Here is a 19,203-nt window from a genome sequence, read left to right on the forward strand (position 1 = left end):
TCAATCTGGGATTCAAGAGCCCCCTTATCTGGTCAGCTGTCTCTGTGGGTTTCACCATCAGGGTCTTGACCCCTTTGCTCATCTCTCCTCCCTCTCAGTCACTGGGTTCCAGGAGTTCAGTTCAGCGTTTAGCTGTGGGTATCTGTCTCTGCTTCTGTCAGTCACTGGATGAAGGTTCTAGGATGGCATATAAGGTAGTCATCAATGTTATCATCAAGGAGGGGCTATTAATGTAGTTACTCCACTATTGTTTAGTTTGTCAGTTGGTGTTATCCTTGGAGATCTCTGGAGATCTCACTAGTGTCAGCTCTCTCCTCAAGCCTATAATGACTCCATCTATTATGGTATCTCTCATCCTGGTCTCCTCTATTCTTACCTCAACTCAACCTTCCTGCTCCCCATACGTTCTTCTCTCCTCCTCTTACCCCCCTCTCTTTTTCCTGGCTCCCTCTCCCCTCCCCTGATTTTCCCAATCTGCTCAGGAGATCTTGGCTCATTCCACTTCTCTGGGGTATCATGCATCTCTTTGGGAACCTCCCTGTTTCCCATACTCACTGGCACTGAGATTGTAGGCTGACACTCCCCTGATCCATATCTAAAATACACACCATGTTTGTCTTTTTGTGACTGGGTTACTTCACTCAGAAGGGTTTCTTCTAGTGCCATCCATTTGCCTGAAAATTTCAAGATTCCATTGTTTTTTTTCCTTTGAGTAGTACTCCACTGTGTAAATGTACCACTTTCTCTATACACTCTTCAGTTGTGGGGCATCTAGGTTGCCTCTAAGTTCTGGCTATTACATATAATGCTGCTATGAATATAGTGGTAAAGACATGGTATCTCAGAGTTGTTTTGATTTGCATTTCCCTAATGGTTAATGATGTTGAGCACTTTCTTAAGTGTCTCTCAGCCATTTTAGACTCCTCTATTGAGAATTCTCTATTTAGTTCAGTCCCCCCACTTTTTAGTTGCATCCTTTGGTATTTTGGAGACTTGCTTCTTGAGTTCTTAATAGATTTTGCAGATTAGCCCTCTGTCAGATGTGGGGTTAGTGAATATCTTTTCCCAATCTTTGGGGTGCCTTTTTGTCCTGCTGACTGTGTCCTTTGCCTCACAGAAGTTCTTCAGTTTCAGGAGGTCCCATTTATTAAATGTCGATCTCAGTGTTTGTGCTATTGGTGCTATGGTCAGGAATCGGTCTCCTGTACCAATTCGTTCATGAAAGAAGGAACTTAATTAACATTGTTTTAGAATCTTAATGAGCAGAAGTTGGAGCCACTGGAAGGGCCAGAGAATTATTACTAAGTAGAAAACCACTTTGCAGATGTAATATCACAGTACATCCTCAAATGGGAATGCTTTGAATTGCAATTTACCAACCATTGCTGGAGTCTGGGAGTCTGCATAAGGGACAGAAAGGACTGTTTTCATTTGATTTCCCTGTAGCATAGACCTAGGGGAGTTGTGATGATATATTGTTTTGATCTAATAAAGCCAGTGAAGATCAGAATGCAAAGTCAGCCACACTAGATAACCATAGAAGCTGGGCAGTGGTGGCACACACCTTTAATCTCAGGACGCAGCAGACAGAGGCAGATGGAGCTCTGTGAGCTCAAGGCACACAGGACTACATGAGCATGAATTAGTCTAAAAGAGAAACAAAGCTCACATCTTTGATCCCAACACTAGAGAGGTATATAAGACAGCTCAGGGTCTCATGTGAGATTCAATTTCCAGTCACAGGGAAGACAGGATCTCCATTTCAACCTTGGGAGAGGTAAGAGCTACTGGCTGGTTACTAGCTTTTCTGATCTTTAGCCTAAACCCTGTCTCTGGGTTTATATTATTTGAGCTACAAAGACCTTTTCAAGTCTGACTTAATTCCAAACCCAATTATGTCTCGTGTTTTGTTCCTAGAAAAACTTCAAGGTGGGGCTTCAGGTTGCCACCTGTGCTGCATAGTTCAGTTAACTGTCTTTATTGTCTTCGTGATGATGACTGTGGAAGTGGTAGCTTTTGAGAATTGAAAAAAGAGGAAATATCAGATTAGTGTGGCCAAAAGGATTGTTTGGCTACTGATGACAGCACAGATAGTGTCTAAGAGCAACAGTCTAGTGGAGGAATGAAGCAGCTTAACACAGTTTTCATTTAAGTAATAAACAGAAATATTAGTGATTTCAAGTGATTACCAAGAGATGGAAGCTGGATCTGAAGAAAAATCTTAGCTTTGGGACTTTCAGATTATAACCTTTGATATCCTGGTTTTAAGAAAGGGCTACATCAATGAGCCGGGCGGTGGTGGCACACGCCTTTATTCCCAGCACTCGGGAGGCAGAGGCAGGCGGATCTCTGTGAGTTCGAGGCCGGGCTGGACTGACAACCTCCAAAACAATACAGAGAAACCCTGTCTCTTAAAAGAAAAAAAAAAAAGAAAAAAAAGAAAGGGCTACATCTTGAAATGATCACTTTGAGGTGTAACTTTCTTTTTTCTTTTTTTATTATGTATTTAAATTAGAAACAAGCTTGCTTCACATGTCAGACCCAACTCTCTCTCCCTCCCCTCCACGCTTGCTCCCCCCCACCAGCCCCCCCAATGCAATCACCACTCTATTCCCCATGGAGGGTATGACCCTCAATGGTGGATCTCTAGAGTCTGTCTTTTCATTCCGGGGAGGGTGTAGGCCCTCCCCCAAGTGTCCAGATTGAGAGAGCATCCCTCAATGTGGGATGGGTACCCAAATCCATTTTGTGCCAGGGATATATACTGATCTACTACCCAAAGTCCCATAGATTGCCTAGGCCTCCTCACTGACACCCACATTCAGGGGGCATGGATCAGTCCCATACTGGCCTCTCAGCCATCAATCTGGGGTCCAAGAACTCCCCCTTGTTCAGGTCAGCTCTTTCTCTGGGTTTCACCAGCCCAATCTTGACCTCTTTGTTCATCACTCCTCCCTCTCTGTCACTGGGTTCCAGGAGTTCAGTTCAGTGTTTAGCTGTGGGTGTCTGTCTCTGCTTCCATCTGGCACTGGATGGAGGTTCTAGGTTGGTATATAAGGTAGTCATCAAACTCATTATCAGGAAAGGGCATTTAAGGTAGTCTCTCCAACTATTGCTAAGTTTGCCAGTTGGTGTCATCCTTGCAGATCTCTGGAGCTCTCACTAGTTCCAGATCTCCCCTCAAACCTAGAATGACTCCCTCTATTATGGTATCTCTCACCCTGCTCTCCTCTATTCTTCCTCCAACTCAGCCTTCCTTCTCCCCCATGTCCTCCTCTCCACTCCTTTTTCCCCCCTCTCTTTTTCCTGGCTCCCTACCCCCCACCTGCCATGCTCCCATTCTGCTCAAGAGATCTTGCCTCATTCTGCCTTCTCTAGGGTGCCATTTATATCTCTCTTAGGGTCCTTCCTGTTTCCCAGACTCTCTGGCACTGGGATTGTAGGCTGGCACACCCCTGATCCATATCTGAAATCCATATACGAGTGAGTACATGCTATGTTTGTCTTTTTGTAACTGGGTTACCTCACTCAGGAGGGTTTCTTCTAGTGCCATCCATTTGCCTGAAAATTTCAAGATTACATTGTTTTTTTTTCTGCTGAGTAGTACTCCATTGTGTAAATGTACCACATTTTTCCTCTATCCACTCTTCAGTTGAGGGGCATCTAGGTTGCTTCCAGGTTCTGACTATTACAAATAGTGCTACTATGAACATAGTGGAACAGATGTCCTTGTTGTATGAATGTGCATCTTTTGGGTATATGCCTAAGAGTGGAATTGTTGGGTCTTGGTAGGCTTATTCCCACTTTCCTGAGGAATCTCCATACTAATTTCTATAGTGGCTGTACTCCCACCAGCAGTTGAGGAGTGTTCCGCTTTCTCCACATCCTCTCCAGCATAAACTGTCGTTGGAGTTTTTGATTTTAGCCATTCTGACAGGAATGAGATGGTATCTCAGAGTTGTTTTGATTTGCATTTCCCTAATGGTTAATGATGTTGAGTACTTTCTTAAGTGTCTCTCAGCCATTTTAGACTCCTTTATTGAGAATTCTCTATTTAGTTCTGTAGACCACTTTTTAATTGGGTGCTTTGGAGACTTGCTTCTTGAGTTCTTTGTAAATTTTGGAGATTAGTCCTCTGTCAGATGTGGGAATATTTTTCCCATTCTGTTGGCTGCCTTTTTGTCTTGCTGACTGTGTCCTTTGCCTTACAGAAGCTCCTCAGTTTCAGGAGGTCTCAGTGTTTGTGCTACTGGTGTTACATTTAGGAAGCTGTCTCCTGTACCAATTCGTTCAAGGGTACTACCCACTTTCTCTTCTAAGAGGTTCAATGTGACTGGATTTATGTTGAGGTCATTGATCCATTTGGACTTAGGTTTTGTGTATGGTGATAGACATGGATCAATCTGCAGTCGTCTACATGCCAGCATCCAAACCAGCTTGGTATTGGCACAAAAATAGACAGGTAGACCATTGGAATCGAACTGAAAACCCTGATATTAACCCACACACATATGAATACTTGGTTTTGACAAAGAAGTTAAAATTATACAATGGAAAAAAGAGAAGTATCTTTCTTAGTACTTGCCTACCTTATTAATCAGAGCAGAGTAAACTCAACTCTTATGTTTTGGTTCATGTGTGTTTGTGTGAAGGTATGCATGCCCCTGTGTGTGTGTGTGTGTGTGTGTGTGTGTGTGTGTGTGTGTGTGTGTGTGTGTGTGTGTGTGAGCCACAGGTCAACACTGATATCCTTCTCCATTTTTCTTCATCTTTACTTTTTGAGACAGGGTCACTCACACAACCAGGAACTTGCCAACTCAGCAATACTATCTGATCCTTGAGCTTCAGGGACCCACCCACCTGTCTCTACTTCCCCTGGGTTAGGCATATAGGCACATGGTACACTACTTGGCTTTTGTCCTCAGTTTGTGTAGTAAATACTTCATTACTGAGCCATCTCCCCAGCACCTGTACTTAATTTTTGAATGATAATCCAGTATTATTTTTAGAGGGTAATGTATATTAAATGTATATGATTGTATTACTACTGTTGAAGATAACAGGACACCCCACTGCCCATTTCTAGTTTCACATTATTCTGTCATAGATATGCAAATACATGCAAAAAGGTAAATCACTTGTGTTAGCTCTGTCTAGTTGTCTGATATTTGCCTCCACTAGAAAGAATGCTTAAGCAAAGTTTATACGTTCATCAGAAATTCCCACACTAAGAGGTTGTTTGCAGCAACCCATCCGGGCTGTGAAACAAGCTGTTACATGCATCCGTGTGTGTACAAGCCCTGAATCCCTGAGCTTGTCTTAGTAACTGACTAAGTTTGGGAAGTATCTAAGCACCTGCAGGGGCTCAGCGATGAGTTAAAAGGAGGCCTGGAGAGGTGATATCTGCACATCCCAGTTCCACAGAATGGAGAGTCATGCCATTGGTCAGCAGTAATGCAGGACAAGGACAGGAATCACCTCATTTCTAGCCTGCTGATAATCATCAGTCTGAAGAGAGAAGCCAGACTTTGGAAAGTTCTCATTGAGTTCTGTGGATATATTTGCATTTTTTGTGTTTTGTGACATTACAGGAATCATAAGTGTTTGGTTTTATGATTAACTAGCATTCTCTGTTTTATTTAACAGAAATCTTCTTGATAGAGACACATTTTCTAAGTCTGATCCAAGTAAGTGAAATATTGTTTATTTTACTTAATATTGTAAAAATTACCATTTGTATTTGTATGTTTGCTTTTTAAATGAGAAAAGACATTGTCATTTGTGAACAAAAAAACCTTGAGCCTCATTTGACAAGTGCTAAGATTCTTCTTAACTCATAATCATTTAGTCATCATTTTTTAGGCTTTCTTTATTGATTAATAGAATGCCTAACCTGTTTATGAACAGTGATGATGGATTGCAGGTATAAATGCAGAGTATGTTTGCCTCAGGCCATCACTTATGAGGTTGCTCTGAGCAGTTTAACTGTCTTCAAAAACATTTATACACCTTTTAAACCCTGATATTGAAATTATTGAAGTATGGTTTTAAATTTTATCTACATCGATAGTATAATCTAAAGGAATTATCAAATAATGGCAATATTTTCTGTATATTAAAATATATTCATAGTAAATTTTGAAGGTTGACACAGTTTGTTTTCTGATTCTTTGAAATAACTTTAACCATTGGATGATTTTTTGGTGATTTCCTTATAAGAGTAAAACAGAACTAGGCATGCTGTTTTGATGTAGCCTTTGTACAGTTGAAATAGAAATCATGTACATTCATACCAGACTTTTACATATGTGTGTGTTTTTCCATCTTTTGTAGTTTGTGTCTTATATATACAAGCAGTTGGAAATAAAGAATGGAGAGAGGTAAGAGAAACAATGTTTTCAAAGTCACTGTGTGGTAGCCACAGCATCTATATCTTATAAAAGATGACCCATTGTCAATGATTTTAAGTCTTTCTCAACCTAAAGATTGCATTTCTTATTGTTTGCTTTTACTGAATTTTCACTCATGAGCTTCTCATGACATACTCCAGACCTGAGCCTCTCCCAGTTGACTTGATCTCTCCGTACATATTTGTGGAGTGAGTTAATTTCACTTTTTGAAGTCTGTGGTTGAATTTTCATAACATACCACATAAGAGGATCTCAAGTGGGCTGATTACTGTCATATATCACCTGCCGCTTTTTTTCCACCAGGAAGTAGCTTATTGTTTGGAAGTAAGACAGGAACTCAATTTCCTCTCACAAATATTCATTGTCCAATTAGCAAAAGCAAAGAGGAAGAAAGATTGAATGATCTTATTTTCTTGAGCATCTCCGGATTTAAAGAGAGGATGAGCAGATGGGGGCACCTTTCACTTCTTTCTGGTTTTTGCTGCTTTTTTTTTTCTTTAGAAAGCTAGCGGATCATTTTAACGGGGTCACGGCATATGACTAGGCTTCCCTAGTACAGTTTTCCTACTTGTTGTCACAGAGTGATTTGTATTAGTTAGCTTATCAGTTGGCACAATGATCAAGTAGCCAGTTAAGAATAGATCAATGTAGTTTATGCTTGACTGGGGACATAAACAACTCAAATGTTATAACCATTGGTAATGATGGGTCATCAGTGTGATGCTGAGCAGCGGTTTCTTGTCTGTGTGCTTTAGTAAGCTTTTCATTATTATAGTAATTGCCCAAGACAACTTACTTATAAAGAAATGAACAGCTTCTTTTGGGTTGTGGTTTTAGAAGTTCAATCCATGCTTTGTTAGCTCTCTTGCCTTGGTTGAGGTAAGATCAATTTTCCCCATTGTCGGGAAGCTAAGGAGAGCAGGGAGTGGCTGGGGCCACTAAAGGTCACACCTCCAGAGACCGCAGGACCTCTTTTCAGACTGCACATCTTCCCAATAGTCACACTCTAGAAATTAACTCTTTCATGCCTGGGTTTTTGGGTAATATTAATCTTACATTATTCAGCTCCTGACTCCCCCCTCCTGCCCCCACAGATTTTCATGGCTGTTTCTGAATGCACAGCACGTTTACTCCACACATAAGAGCCATGGAACTTTAACTATTTCTGTGTTGCTTGAAAGAGACTTGATGTAGGCAAACTGACCTGTGAGCCCTGTAAAGCCCAGAGTTAACATGCATCCCAGGCACAGCAGGGAAACAGACATGGGGGAGAATTCAGGCCACAGAAGGGAATCAGACCAAAGCAAGACTGAAGCTCAGCAGGGGAAGAACCCCTAGTATCCCAGTGTGGCACCTGTAGCACACTGCCACCAGATGTGGCCAGATGTGGACTTTAGGGCTTATGCTACCCTACACTCTGTGGTCTTCTTGGTTGCAGTCCCTTGTGCCACCTTTGCTTGTTGGCTGCAGCATTCCCAAGGAGCACTGTATTTCTGCCTTCTAGAATCTCCGTGGAAACTTCAGCTCCATGCATTCACCTGTCGGGGACTGATTGCTGGGATTCTAAGCCAGTTGGTCAGCTATTCCTGGGAAATCTGCCTGGGAACACTTCTGACCCTCTTTCAGGGCTTATATTCTGCCTTCCTGCGAAAACAGGATCACAGTGAGGACACTGAAGTTTACTTACAGCTTAAGCTTGCTGGTCCCACACAAACTGTGTAATGAGCTCTTCACGGATGGTTAAACTTGGGGAAATGTCTCTCTAATAGTTTCTAGGTGAGTGAAGCACCCAAGAGCTCTGCAGCTCAGCCCTCTGGAGCTGTGATTGGTGGAAGCTGGGGGTCTCACAGCATGTCTCCTCTTCCTGTGTGCAGGGGATTTGGTTCCTTCTTACTTCTGATGGTCTCACTTTGCCCAACTGTACTTGTGCCTCTTTTTCTATCCATGCTGAAGAATTTCCCAGTCTTGCTACTTTCTTTTCTTTGATCTAGACTGCCTCTTTAAATTTTACTAAAAGCAGCCAGTGATACTCATGCTGAGAACCATGTCTGTTGTTGTCTTGAAATTGTCTTTGTTAGACAGACAAATCTATTATCTTCAAGTTTAAAACACCATGGTGTCTCATAACATGGACAAAAACCCTCAAATTGGCTGGTTGGCATGGCATAGGAGGGAAGTCCTTTGGTATTTCCTGGTGGCATTCTGCTCTCTGTCTGAAACTTCACCAGCAGAATGTTACTGTCCAAATTCCTGGTTGCACCAACCATTATAGCTCTGCTTACAGAATTTCAAACTTTTTCTGACTTGCTCCACCAGACCCTACTGAGTGGCTCCTGCAAGTGTTTTAGGCATGCCCAAATTGTTAGCATACAACAGCAGCAAAGACCACAACACTTCCTCGTGCCAACATTCGCTATCAGCCAACATCCTGTTATTGTGACAAATACGTGTTTGAGACAATCATCATAGCAATACAAAAGTTTTGTTTGACAGTTGGAGAGAGTTGGCTAACTGGTTAACATTACTACCTTGGCTGAAACAGTATCCACTGACAGAAATGAGTAGTAATGTAGAGATGTTCGCCTCATTTCCAGGAAGAAAAATGTTAGGGCAGGGTGACAGTCTCACAGTCCCGTCAATAGCATACTTCCAGTGACCTTGTGGGGGCTTGAATAAGATAGCTCCCATAGGTGCTCAAAAGGGTCTTTCATAATTACCTAAAAACTACTCATATCTAAATGTCAAGTCATTACCATTTTCCCATACCTGCTTTATATTTTCTGTAAATATAGCTAATAACATTTTTTCAGTTGTCCTGGTTCTTTCCCAGAACCTCATCATCTAATTAGTCATCCAGAAGTGTAAATTCTTATTTACAAGCAAAGTAAAGGAGAGCCACAATTTACTGCTTCACTACCCCTTTTACTCAGAGTGTGTGCACATGCGTGTGTACATGTGCAGGCATATGCGCCTGTGCATGAGGAGGCCACAAGAGAACATCAGGTATATTTCTTTACTGCCCGGACCAAGCCAAAGGCTTGCTGTTTTGCCTAGACTAGTGAGCCTCTGGAACCTCCCTCTTTGCTCCTGAGTTCTGGGGCTATAGGCATGTGGGTGCACCTGGCTCTCTTTCTGTTTTCTGGGGACTTGCACTAGGATCCTTATGCTTGCACAACAAGTCCTTTTACCCAGTAAACCATCTCCCCAACCTCACAGGTTGTCCTTTGTTTTCCGTGTTGCGATTGTCTCTGAAGTCTAGCCCTACTGTCTCTCATCCTTTTATTTGGTTATGCACTTGATCTTCCTAAAAATCCACACAATCCCCTTCCATTTGCTCTCAGTTCCCCCTTTCCTTGTCCTGCTCAATGAAGTGTAGAACTCTTAATAGGACAATGTGCCAGGCTCCACGGGGCTGAAGAATACATGCAAAACAAGACACTTAACCACAATGACACAGTCTGAAAATTCATTAGATAAGGGGAATTTGAGGATCAGTGATGTAAAGTGCTCAGAACTATACCAGAGTGTTCTCGTTGGATATTATAAGCTAAATTCCAAGTTTCCCTTGGTTAAAAACAGTCTCATGCTTTTTATTGCTTAATCAGTTAAGTAAAATATTTTTATATAATTTGCAAGTTCTTTTAACATAACAATGGATGATGACTATTTTAAATCTTTCCCACTTATTGGCTAATTTGGCTTTTATAACAAACTTAAGAGGTATGGGCTATTATAATCATTGTAATAGGAGACAGAAGAACAAATGGATAAGGACTTGACCAGTGATACTTGGTTATTAATCTAGAGTGGTATTTCAAACTCTGGCTGTCCAGAACTGTTGCTATTAAGCTGTTCTTGTGTGCACAATTCTTATTCACTTCTAACTATTACATCCTTCTGATTTCATAAAGGTAAAGAAATTACATGTCATTGGGGGTAGGTTGTAATTACTTTATAAGCTTGATTCTAAATTAACAGAAACAACATAAGCCCCAAACCATATAGGCAACCATGGCTTACAACTTAGTAACAAGGCATATTATTAAGATAAAGTGCTGAGACATAATAGAATATTCTGCTATTCTATTGTTTCCTTTGAGGGAATAGGAAACAGTGGTTATAGTTAACTATATTCAAAGGCAATGTAAAAACCAAAAAGATGTTGAGAATGTATTGAAAACACAGGACCCACAGCTGTCCTGGACAGGCAGAAGCTATGGATAAAGACTGGGGGACACTGGGTGTCTTAGCTTGCCTGTTTTTGTACAAAAGAACATCAAAAGTTTAGATAAATTATGAGGAGAGTATTTGTCTCTCCTTATTTTGGAAGGTGTGAAGTTCAGTGCTGACATTGAGGAGCCCATATCTCGCGAAGCCTTGTTGTGTCATTCAGTGGTAGAAAGCAGAGGGGCAGGAGAGTCCTTTGCTAGGCTGGGGCGGGGATGAACTCATAAAAGCATCCTTATCTCAGTAACCCACTTCCTCCATCAGGATCCTGGTTCCCTGGAAGTGCCATTACTCCATTGGGAGAGAGCACACGGTAACCTGTTGAAAGCCCTCACTTATCACTGCTGTATGGAGAGAAGGTGCCCAACAAGGGAAGTCCACGCACCTGTAGACAGCCATGAGAAGGCACTTCAAGTTAGTTTCAAGAGAGTTGACAGTGTTAACAAATGTGTGAGTGACAGCAAGAATAGGGAGAAAGTGCAGATGGGGGAGATAAGCTTGGTGCAGCACTTAACTAAAGGGACTTACTGGGACAAAGAAACCACAAAATAAACCCTGTTTGATACTCAATCCCCATAACAATTCTTAAGAAAGATAGTTTCCTTGCTTGAGAGGAAGATAAATGTATCCTTTACATTTTCCAGAGTAATGAGGAGCTTTAAGGCAGGTGCCTGGTTTCCTGGTGACTCTATGCTTGTGTGACATGAGGAATTATTATTCCAGCACCTACAATTGCTCCAGCCATGGAACATTTGTTGGGAGTTTAAGTATGTGGCACACAGCAAGTACTGTACAACTGGGAAACACTGGGATTCTAAGAGGGAAAACAACTTTCCTAAAAAACAAAAGACACTGTAGCAGGTAATAACTTTCTATATTATACAATCCTGTTCTAGATGCTTGCTTAGCAATTGATAGGAAATGGTGTATGGGGTTTCCTTGGCTTCAAACCCGATCTGAAAGTGCGGTGATACACAACTGCCAAAGGCCGATGCAATCTGAGATCACACTGATGCATGCTCAATGCTTACCTGAAGAAAAATGAGGCATTTATATTGGACCGCATAAAATGGTCCTTTTTACTAAGTGAAAAATGATTGTGGGTAGGCAATTTCAGATGACTCAGCCTAATACTATTACTCTATACACCCCTGGGAGCAAATTTGAAATGTTACCTTTTGATTTCTATGCTTAATATATAGAAGAGCAAGTATGCGTGTGAGGATGGCCTCCGCCTTGCAGTGGGAGTGAGCCCGTGTGCTGTGTGAAAAGGGGGGGTTTGCTCTGAAGACAGCGCAGAATCTGGATCGTCACCACAGCTGTCCTCAGAGCCTTGTGATATTTTCACTTAGAAATGGGTGCCAGGCAGTGGAGTGGCCCACAGTAAAGAAGTGCTGTGCAGCCCTAGAGTGTGTCACATGAGACTGAGTTTCTGAGGACTGTGCAGAGGCCTCGTGGATGTCTGTAGCTGGAAACACACAATCAGGACTGTGCTGACTCACCAGGGAGAACTTGTTCGCAGTGCTAATATTCGTGTAAGTTTGTGATCCCACATTGCCAGGGAGTTCAAATCTTTTAATAATTACATCAATTCTTCTAGATGAATATCAAGTACCAAACATTATTTTATCAAGATGAGACACAGCTATCAATATATTTCGGATTGGACTAAGAAAATATAGGTACATTGTTAATAGCTCCACAAATGCTTAATAATTTATTGTTACTTAAATTAGAAACAGGCTTGCTTGACATGTCAATCCCAGCTCCCTCTACTTCCCCTCCCCCCCCCCTACTCCCCCACCAGGTCCCCCAGCCCCCCCCATCCAATCCCCACTCCATTCCCCAGGGAGGATGAGGCCCTCCATGGGGGATCTCCAGAGTCTGTCATTTCATCCAGGGCAGGGCCTAGGTCCTCCCACTAGAATCCAGCCTGAGAGAGCATCCCTCATCGTGGGATGGGCACCCAAAGTCCATTCGTATGCCAGGGATAAATACTGATCTATTACACAAGGCCCTATAGATTGCCTAGGCTTCCTCACTGACACCACATTCGGGGGTCTGGATCAGTCCTATGTTGGCCTCTCAAATGTCAGTCTGGGGTCCATGAGCTCCCCTTGTTCAGGTCAGCTGTTTCTCTGGGTTTCACTAGCCCAGTCAGTCTTGACCCCTTTGCTCATCACTCTTCCCTCTGTGTCACTGGGTTCCAGGAGTTCAGTTCAGTGTTTAGCTGTGGATGTCTGTTTCTCCTTCCATCAGCCACTGGATGAAGGTTCTAGGATAGCATATAAGGTAGTCGTTGAACTCATTATCAGGGAGGGGAATTTAAGGTAGTCTCTCCACTATTGCTTAGTTTGCCAGTTGGTGTCATCCTTCTAGATCTCTGGAAATCTCACTAGCGCTGTATCTCTCCTCAAACCTATAATGATTCCCTCTACTAAGGTCTCTCTCATCCTGCTCTCCTCTATTCTTCCCCCAACTCAACCTTCCTGCTCCCCCATGTTCTCTTCTCTCCTCCTCTTCTCCCCATCCAGTTTTCTCAGCTCCATCTTCCCTCTGCCCCATGCTCCCAACCCCTCAGGAGATCTTGTCTCATTCCCCTTCTCTGGGGCATAATGCACATCTCTCTTAGGACCTTCCTGCTTCCCAGACTCTCTGGCAGTAGGATTGTAGGCTGGAACTCTCCTGATCCATGTGTAAAATTCATATATGAGTGAGTGCATACCATGTTTGTCTTTTTGTGACTGGGTTACCTCACTCAGGATAGTTTCTTCTGGTGCCATCCATTTGCCTGAAAATTTCAAGATTCCGTTGTTTTTTTTTTCCCACTGAATAGTATTCCACTGTGTAAATATAACATATTTTGTCTATCCACTCTTCAGTTGAGAGACATCTAGGTTGCTTCTAGGTTCTGGCTATTACAAATAATGCTGCTATGAACATAGTGGAACAGACGTCCTTGTATGAATGTGCATCTTTTGGGTATATGCCTAAGAGTGGAATTGCTGGGTCTTGTGGTAGACGGACTCATTTATTAACTGCACCAGCATTTAGTGAGTACTTATTGTGTAGCTGGAATGATGGATAAAATTTAAAAACAGAGTATTTTTTTACCTCAAGAACTCTATGATATAGCTAGTTTTCTCAGCAACTTTGGCTTGTGAGTATGACCAAATTTACAACTTAGATATCAGTTCCACCCCACTGCTATAGTGATTGTACTTTTATTTAAAATTAAGGTGATTTATCAAAAGCATTAGCTTAATGTGAGTTCATGTTCTGAGATGCACTACATTTAGATGTCAGGGAATACAAAGAAGAAGCAAAACAGTTAAGATAAAGATACAAGACAACCTTAAAACGATCTATAGTTGAAACCCCAATTTTAAATTATATCTGGCACTATTCTAGTTATCTTTTCTTCAATATATTTTATCTAATGAATTATGGACAACTCTTGAAGTAATGCATCTTTTAATAATTTCAGAGCTATACATGATAAACTGTTATGAGTAACAGAAGTGTGAAAACAGTATAATGGACATAGTGAAGGAAACTCCCAAGGAGTTGTGTGTCAATAGGGAGTTGGAAAGTGCTGTTAACTTTTGTGAGTTAGAGTTTAGTTATGAAGAATGAATCTGTTTGTGATATACTCTTAAATATTTAAATTGTAGAGTTGAACCTGGATTCCTTAAGTTTCAATGTGAGGAGAGGAAAGCAGCTGACTTTGTTTATGAATTTCAAATATGGTTGCTTAAAATGACTAACATCATTGGCGTTGTCTCTGGAGGGCTTCCTTTCATATATAGTTCAACATTTACTTATATCCATGCTGAATAACACCCACTCAGAAAGCAGTGGGAGATTCTTTGTCCCTCAGCTTTCTCAATCTCACATTGGGATTTCTGCCATGAGACAAATGTCCTTTATCTTGTAAGGAGAATTTCCACCATGAGCCTTTGAAATCCTGTAACTTTGCTATGATCCTTGTTACCTTTCACTTCATACAACAAATATCAGACTTTTATTTTATTGTTACTTGCATTTGTCAGGGTTCTTTCAGAGAAACAGAACTCATACAACAAACATAAATACATTCTACAGATATATACATATATAGAGACACTCACATACTCAGCTTAGGAAATAATGTCCAAAGAGTATAACAGCTGTCACACATTTGGCTGAGAATCTGTTAGTCACTTTGTCCTTCTGGCTGAGTATCACAGGTTTTGGAGTAGTGCAACCATGAGTGTTCACACCAGAAAGGGCCAGACCCCAATAGTGGCTTAGCCCAGGAAAGTTGGCACTTTACCCGACTCAGTTTGGCACAGAAGGTCTGGAGTGTTCCTGGAGAGCCACTGCTCCTCAGTCCACACTGGAACTTTAGAAAAGTTGGTTCTGAGATTAGCCAAGGAACCAAGCAGCAGCATTGGGATAAATCACCCCAATGGTGGGAGGGTAGATCAAGCTAGCTAAAAGTGACTAAGTTCTCCTGCATCATGATCCCAGACTCTGTGGCCACCACATGTTGAACAGACCCCGGGAAGTTATCCACACTTTGACACTGCCCTTGTGTTGTATCCTTTCAAGTCCCGTAGCTGCTTTCCAGGAGCAGCTTCCTGCTCTTGGCTTGTTTTCCTCCTCAGTCACTCTCCAGATTCCTGCTGGATCCTTACCAGGTCCTCCAGTCATCACATATGACTCAGAGTCCAAGAGTCCTGCCAACTGCCATAGTGGGACTCTTCCATCACAAGGTAAACTTGTTTCAGGTTTCTTGACCAAACTGTTGAAAGCACCAGATGGCAGTAGAGAAAGACATGAATAGAGGATGCATCCCCCAAACTAGAAAAACAGAGGAAGTCAAGATCCCAGATCTGCTGTGAATCAGTCCCATCCTGAACATTGTAAATACTCTGCTGAAAAAAAGGAACCAACAGAGTAACCAAAAAGAAAAAAAATCTCAACTAATATACTAACTCCAGATGCATAGACCCAATGCAGAAAAAAAAAAACACAGAGTGAGATGAAAAAAATTTGTACTTTTTCTCCTCCAAAAAGTACAAATCCCATAACAATGGCCCCTTATGAAAGTCACAAGGAAGAATGTGCAGAAATGAACTCAAGAGAAAGATTGAAACTATGGTCAAACAGCTCAAAGAAGACAAAGGCAAAGCCCCTTACGAAAGTGACAAGGAAAAATGTGCAGAAGTGAACTCAAGAGAAAGATTGGAACTATGGTCAAACAGCTCAAAGAAGACAAAGGCAAAATTGAATGGTATAAGGAGGTTAATCAGACATGTTTTAAAAATTTTATCTGACAACCCAAATTGAAATAAGGCCAGAAATGAAAAACTCAACAAGCTAATTAAAAACTTGAGCGGAAAGCCTTGCTAATGAATGGACCATGCCAAAAATAGAGTCAGGGATTAAAGACAAAGTACAGAAGGTACATCACTCAGGAAATACCAAAGAAAAATTAACTAGTATAAGAAAAATTATATATAATAAGTATAATAACTATATACAATATATACAGGCAATAAGTCCATCAACAATGTCTAGTCCATTATCATTTGACAAAATATACTCCATTATCTATTCTTTCTTGATGAGTCTTAAGTCTCATACCTAATTTACTTTTTATTCTAATTTGCGTTATCAAATTATTTTTAATGTCTTTCAAACCTATTACACTTAACACATCTTAGTGAATTCCTCTACAGGGTCTGATAAACAAGGAAAACTATAACTATACTACCTAGTATTCAGCTCCCTCAGAGACCGGAAAAGGAAATAATATTAACTATGTAAACAGGAAGTACAAGCAAGTAACTTCCAAAAAAAAGGTGAGAAATGACAGAAACAGCTGGCTGCCTGAACAGTCACCCAAGGTTCAAGGAAGGGCGTCCTTCTGTATACTGCGAATATATGTTTCTTTTATTGATTGATGAATAAAGCTGTTTTGACCAATGGACAGGCAGGATGTAGTCAGGCAGGAAGTATAGGTGGGGCTAGCAGACTAGGAGAATTCTTGGAAGAGGAATGCATAGAGGATCCACCAGAGAGACACCATGTAGCTACTGGGAAAGTAGGATTCCCAGGCATTCTCCTGTAAGATAAAGCCATGTGGGGATATATAGATTAATAGTTATGGATTAATAACTAATAATTAAGAGAGGGCTAGCCAGTAAGAAGCCTAATCCATAGTCAAACAGTTTATAGTTAATATAAGCCTCAGTGCGATTATTTGGGACTAAACAGCTGCCAGACTGGGCAGGACAGAAACTTCCTTCTACATCAGCTCAATGATTTGGTAGCTTTTTTTCTTTTTAATTGCTTCCCTCTCTTTAAGTTTCTTTGTTGGTGCATTAAATCATTTTTGTTGTTGTTGTTGTTGTTTTGTTTTGTTTTGCCTTGGACCTTGTTGAGTTTCCTTAAAATGGCTGATGAAACTCTTCTAGATTTTGTTCATACAGGAGTTGTGTAGTTGTTTCTTTAATCTTGTTTTAACTGTTAGGTGACACAATGCCCTGAAAGTTCCTGAATGTTGTAGCGGGGTGCATTGTTCTAGTCATTGTAGTCTGGCCTTAACTGTGCCTATTTTTTCTAGGAATGCAAGCATTCCACTCCCTGCTTATTTTTTTTCTGAGACTCTTCACAATTTGTTCTGAGTCCAGCTTTGCCACAAGCTGGTTGTGATGGTTGTTTTAGCACTAGAGAGGGACCTAAGCTCAGAATTGTCCCAGATCTGTAGTTGTCTGTTGTTCACTAGGTATTAGGTTACTAGTGTGGAATCAAAAATGAGTAGCCTGACCTTTTGAGCTTATCCTTGGGTCCAGGGTTGGTTTTTATGCCTCACAAAGTTTCAAGCCTGCGCTAATAACTTTAAATGTCTGGACAGTGGTGAGATGACCATGGATGGACCATGCACGGAATTCTTTTTTTTTAGAGAGACAGTTCTTCCTACAGATATTATTTTTTTTTGGTTGTAAGATTTTTAATGGCTGCTTATATTACACTAGGGCTTACAGTTCTGTTTAAATTGCTTATCTGATCTCGATTTAAATTTGTAAGTAACACCTATTAAGAAAACTATCCATTTATCTTAGATTTTCCAACTTGTAGCGGTACAGGTTTTTTAAGTATGTCCTTATGAGTCTCTGAATTTCTTTGGTGTCTATTGTTTTTTTATTTTTATTATTATTATTATTTATTTTTAAGTTTAAAATTAGATTAGAAACAAGGTTACTTCACAAGTCAGTTCCAAGTCCCTATCCCTTTCTCTCCCCTCCTCCGGTGCCCTCCCGCCAACCCCCCCATTATCCCCTCATTTCCCCAGGGAGGGTGAGGCCCTCCATGGGGGTGTCCATAGTCTGTCATTTCATCCAGGGCAGGGCCTAGACCCTCCCCCAAGAGTTCAGGGTGAGAGTGCATCTCTCATTGTTGCATGGGAGTCCAAAGTCCATGTGTGTATTCGGGATGAGTACTGATCTCCTGCCCAAGGCTCAATAGATTACCTAGGCCTCCTCACTGACACCCACATTCAGGGGGTCTTGATCAGTCCCATGCTGGATTCCCAGGCTGATGCCTGGGATTCAAGAGTTAACCTTTGTCAGGTCAGCTGTTTCTGGGGGTTAAACCAACCCAGTCTTAATCCCTTTGGTCATTAGTCCTCCCTCTCTGTCACTGGATTTCTTGAGTTCAGCTCAGTGCTTAGCCATGGGAATGTGCCTCTTCTTCCATCAGCTACTGAATGAAGTTTCTGTTTCCCAGACTCTCTAGCCATGGGATTGTAGGGTGGCACTCCCCAGATCTATGTCTTAAATCCATATATGAGAGAGTACATGCCATGTTTCTCTTTTTGTGACTATGTTACTTCACTCAGGATGGTTTCTTCTAGTGTCATCCATTTGCCTGCAAATCTCAGGATTCCATTGTGTTTTTCTGCTGAACAGTACTCCATTGTGTAAATATACCACATTTTCTCTATCCACTCTTTGGTTGAGGGGCATCTAGGTTGCTTCCAAGTTCTGACTATTATAAATAATGCTGCTATGAACATAGTGGAACAGACATCCTTGTTGTATGAATGGGCATCTTTTGGATATATGCCTAAGAGTGGAGTTGCTGGGTCTTGTGATAGGTTTATTCCCATTTTTCTGAGGAATCTCCATACTGATTTGCAGAGTGGCTGAACAAGTTGGCACTCCCACCAGCAATGGAGGAGTGTTCCCCTTTCACCACATCCTCTCCAGCATAAACTGTCGTTGGTGTTTTTGATTTTAGCGATTCTGACAGGAGTGAGATGGTATCTCAGAGTTGTTTTGATTTGCATTTCCCGGATGGCTAAGGATGTTGAGCACTTTCTCAAGTGCCTCTCAGCCATTTTAGACTCCTCTATTGAAAACTCTCTATTTAGTTCTGCAGCCCACTTTTTAATAGGTTCCTTTGGTGTTTTGGAGACTTGCTTCTTGAGTTCTTTGTAAATTTTGGAGATCAGCCCTCTGTCAGATGTGGGATTAGTGAATATTTTTTCCCATTCTGTGGGCTGTCTTTTTGTCTT

The 19,203-nt window shown here is 41.4% G+C and overlaps 1 protein-coding gene across 1 annotated transcript in view; it reads left to right on the forward strand.

Annotated features, from left to right (window-relative positions):
* Cpne8 (copine 8) overlaps positions 1–19,203 on the forward strand; it is a 190,495-nt gene that overhangs the window by 30,629 nt on the left and 140,663 nt on the right. Inside the window, exons 2-3 of the mRNA XM_040753968.1 lie at positions 5,647–5,687; positions 6,334–6,380. Of these exons, the coding sequence (XP_040609902.1) occupies positions 5,647–5,687; positions 6,334–6,380 (88 nt within the window). The remainder of the gene's footprint in view (positions 1–5,646; positions 5,688–6,333; positions 6,381–19,203) is intronic.

Source organism: Mesocricetus auratus, unplaced genomic scaffold, assembly GCF_017639785.1.
Source record: "Mesocricetus auratus isolate SY011 unplaced genomic scaffold, BCM_Maur_2.0 Super-Scaffold_100010, whole genome shotgun sequence".
Classification (NCBI taxonomy): Eukaryota; Metazoa; Chordata; class Mammalia; order Rodentia; family Cricetidae; genus Mesocricetus; species Mesocricetus auratus.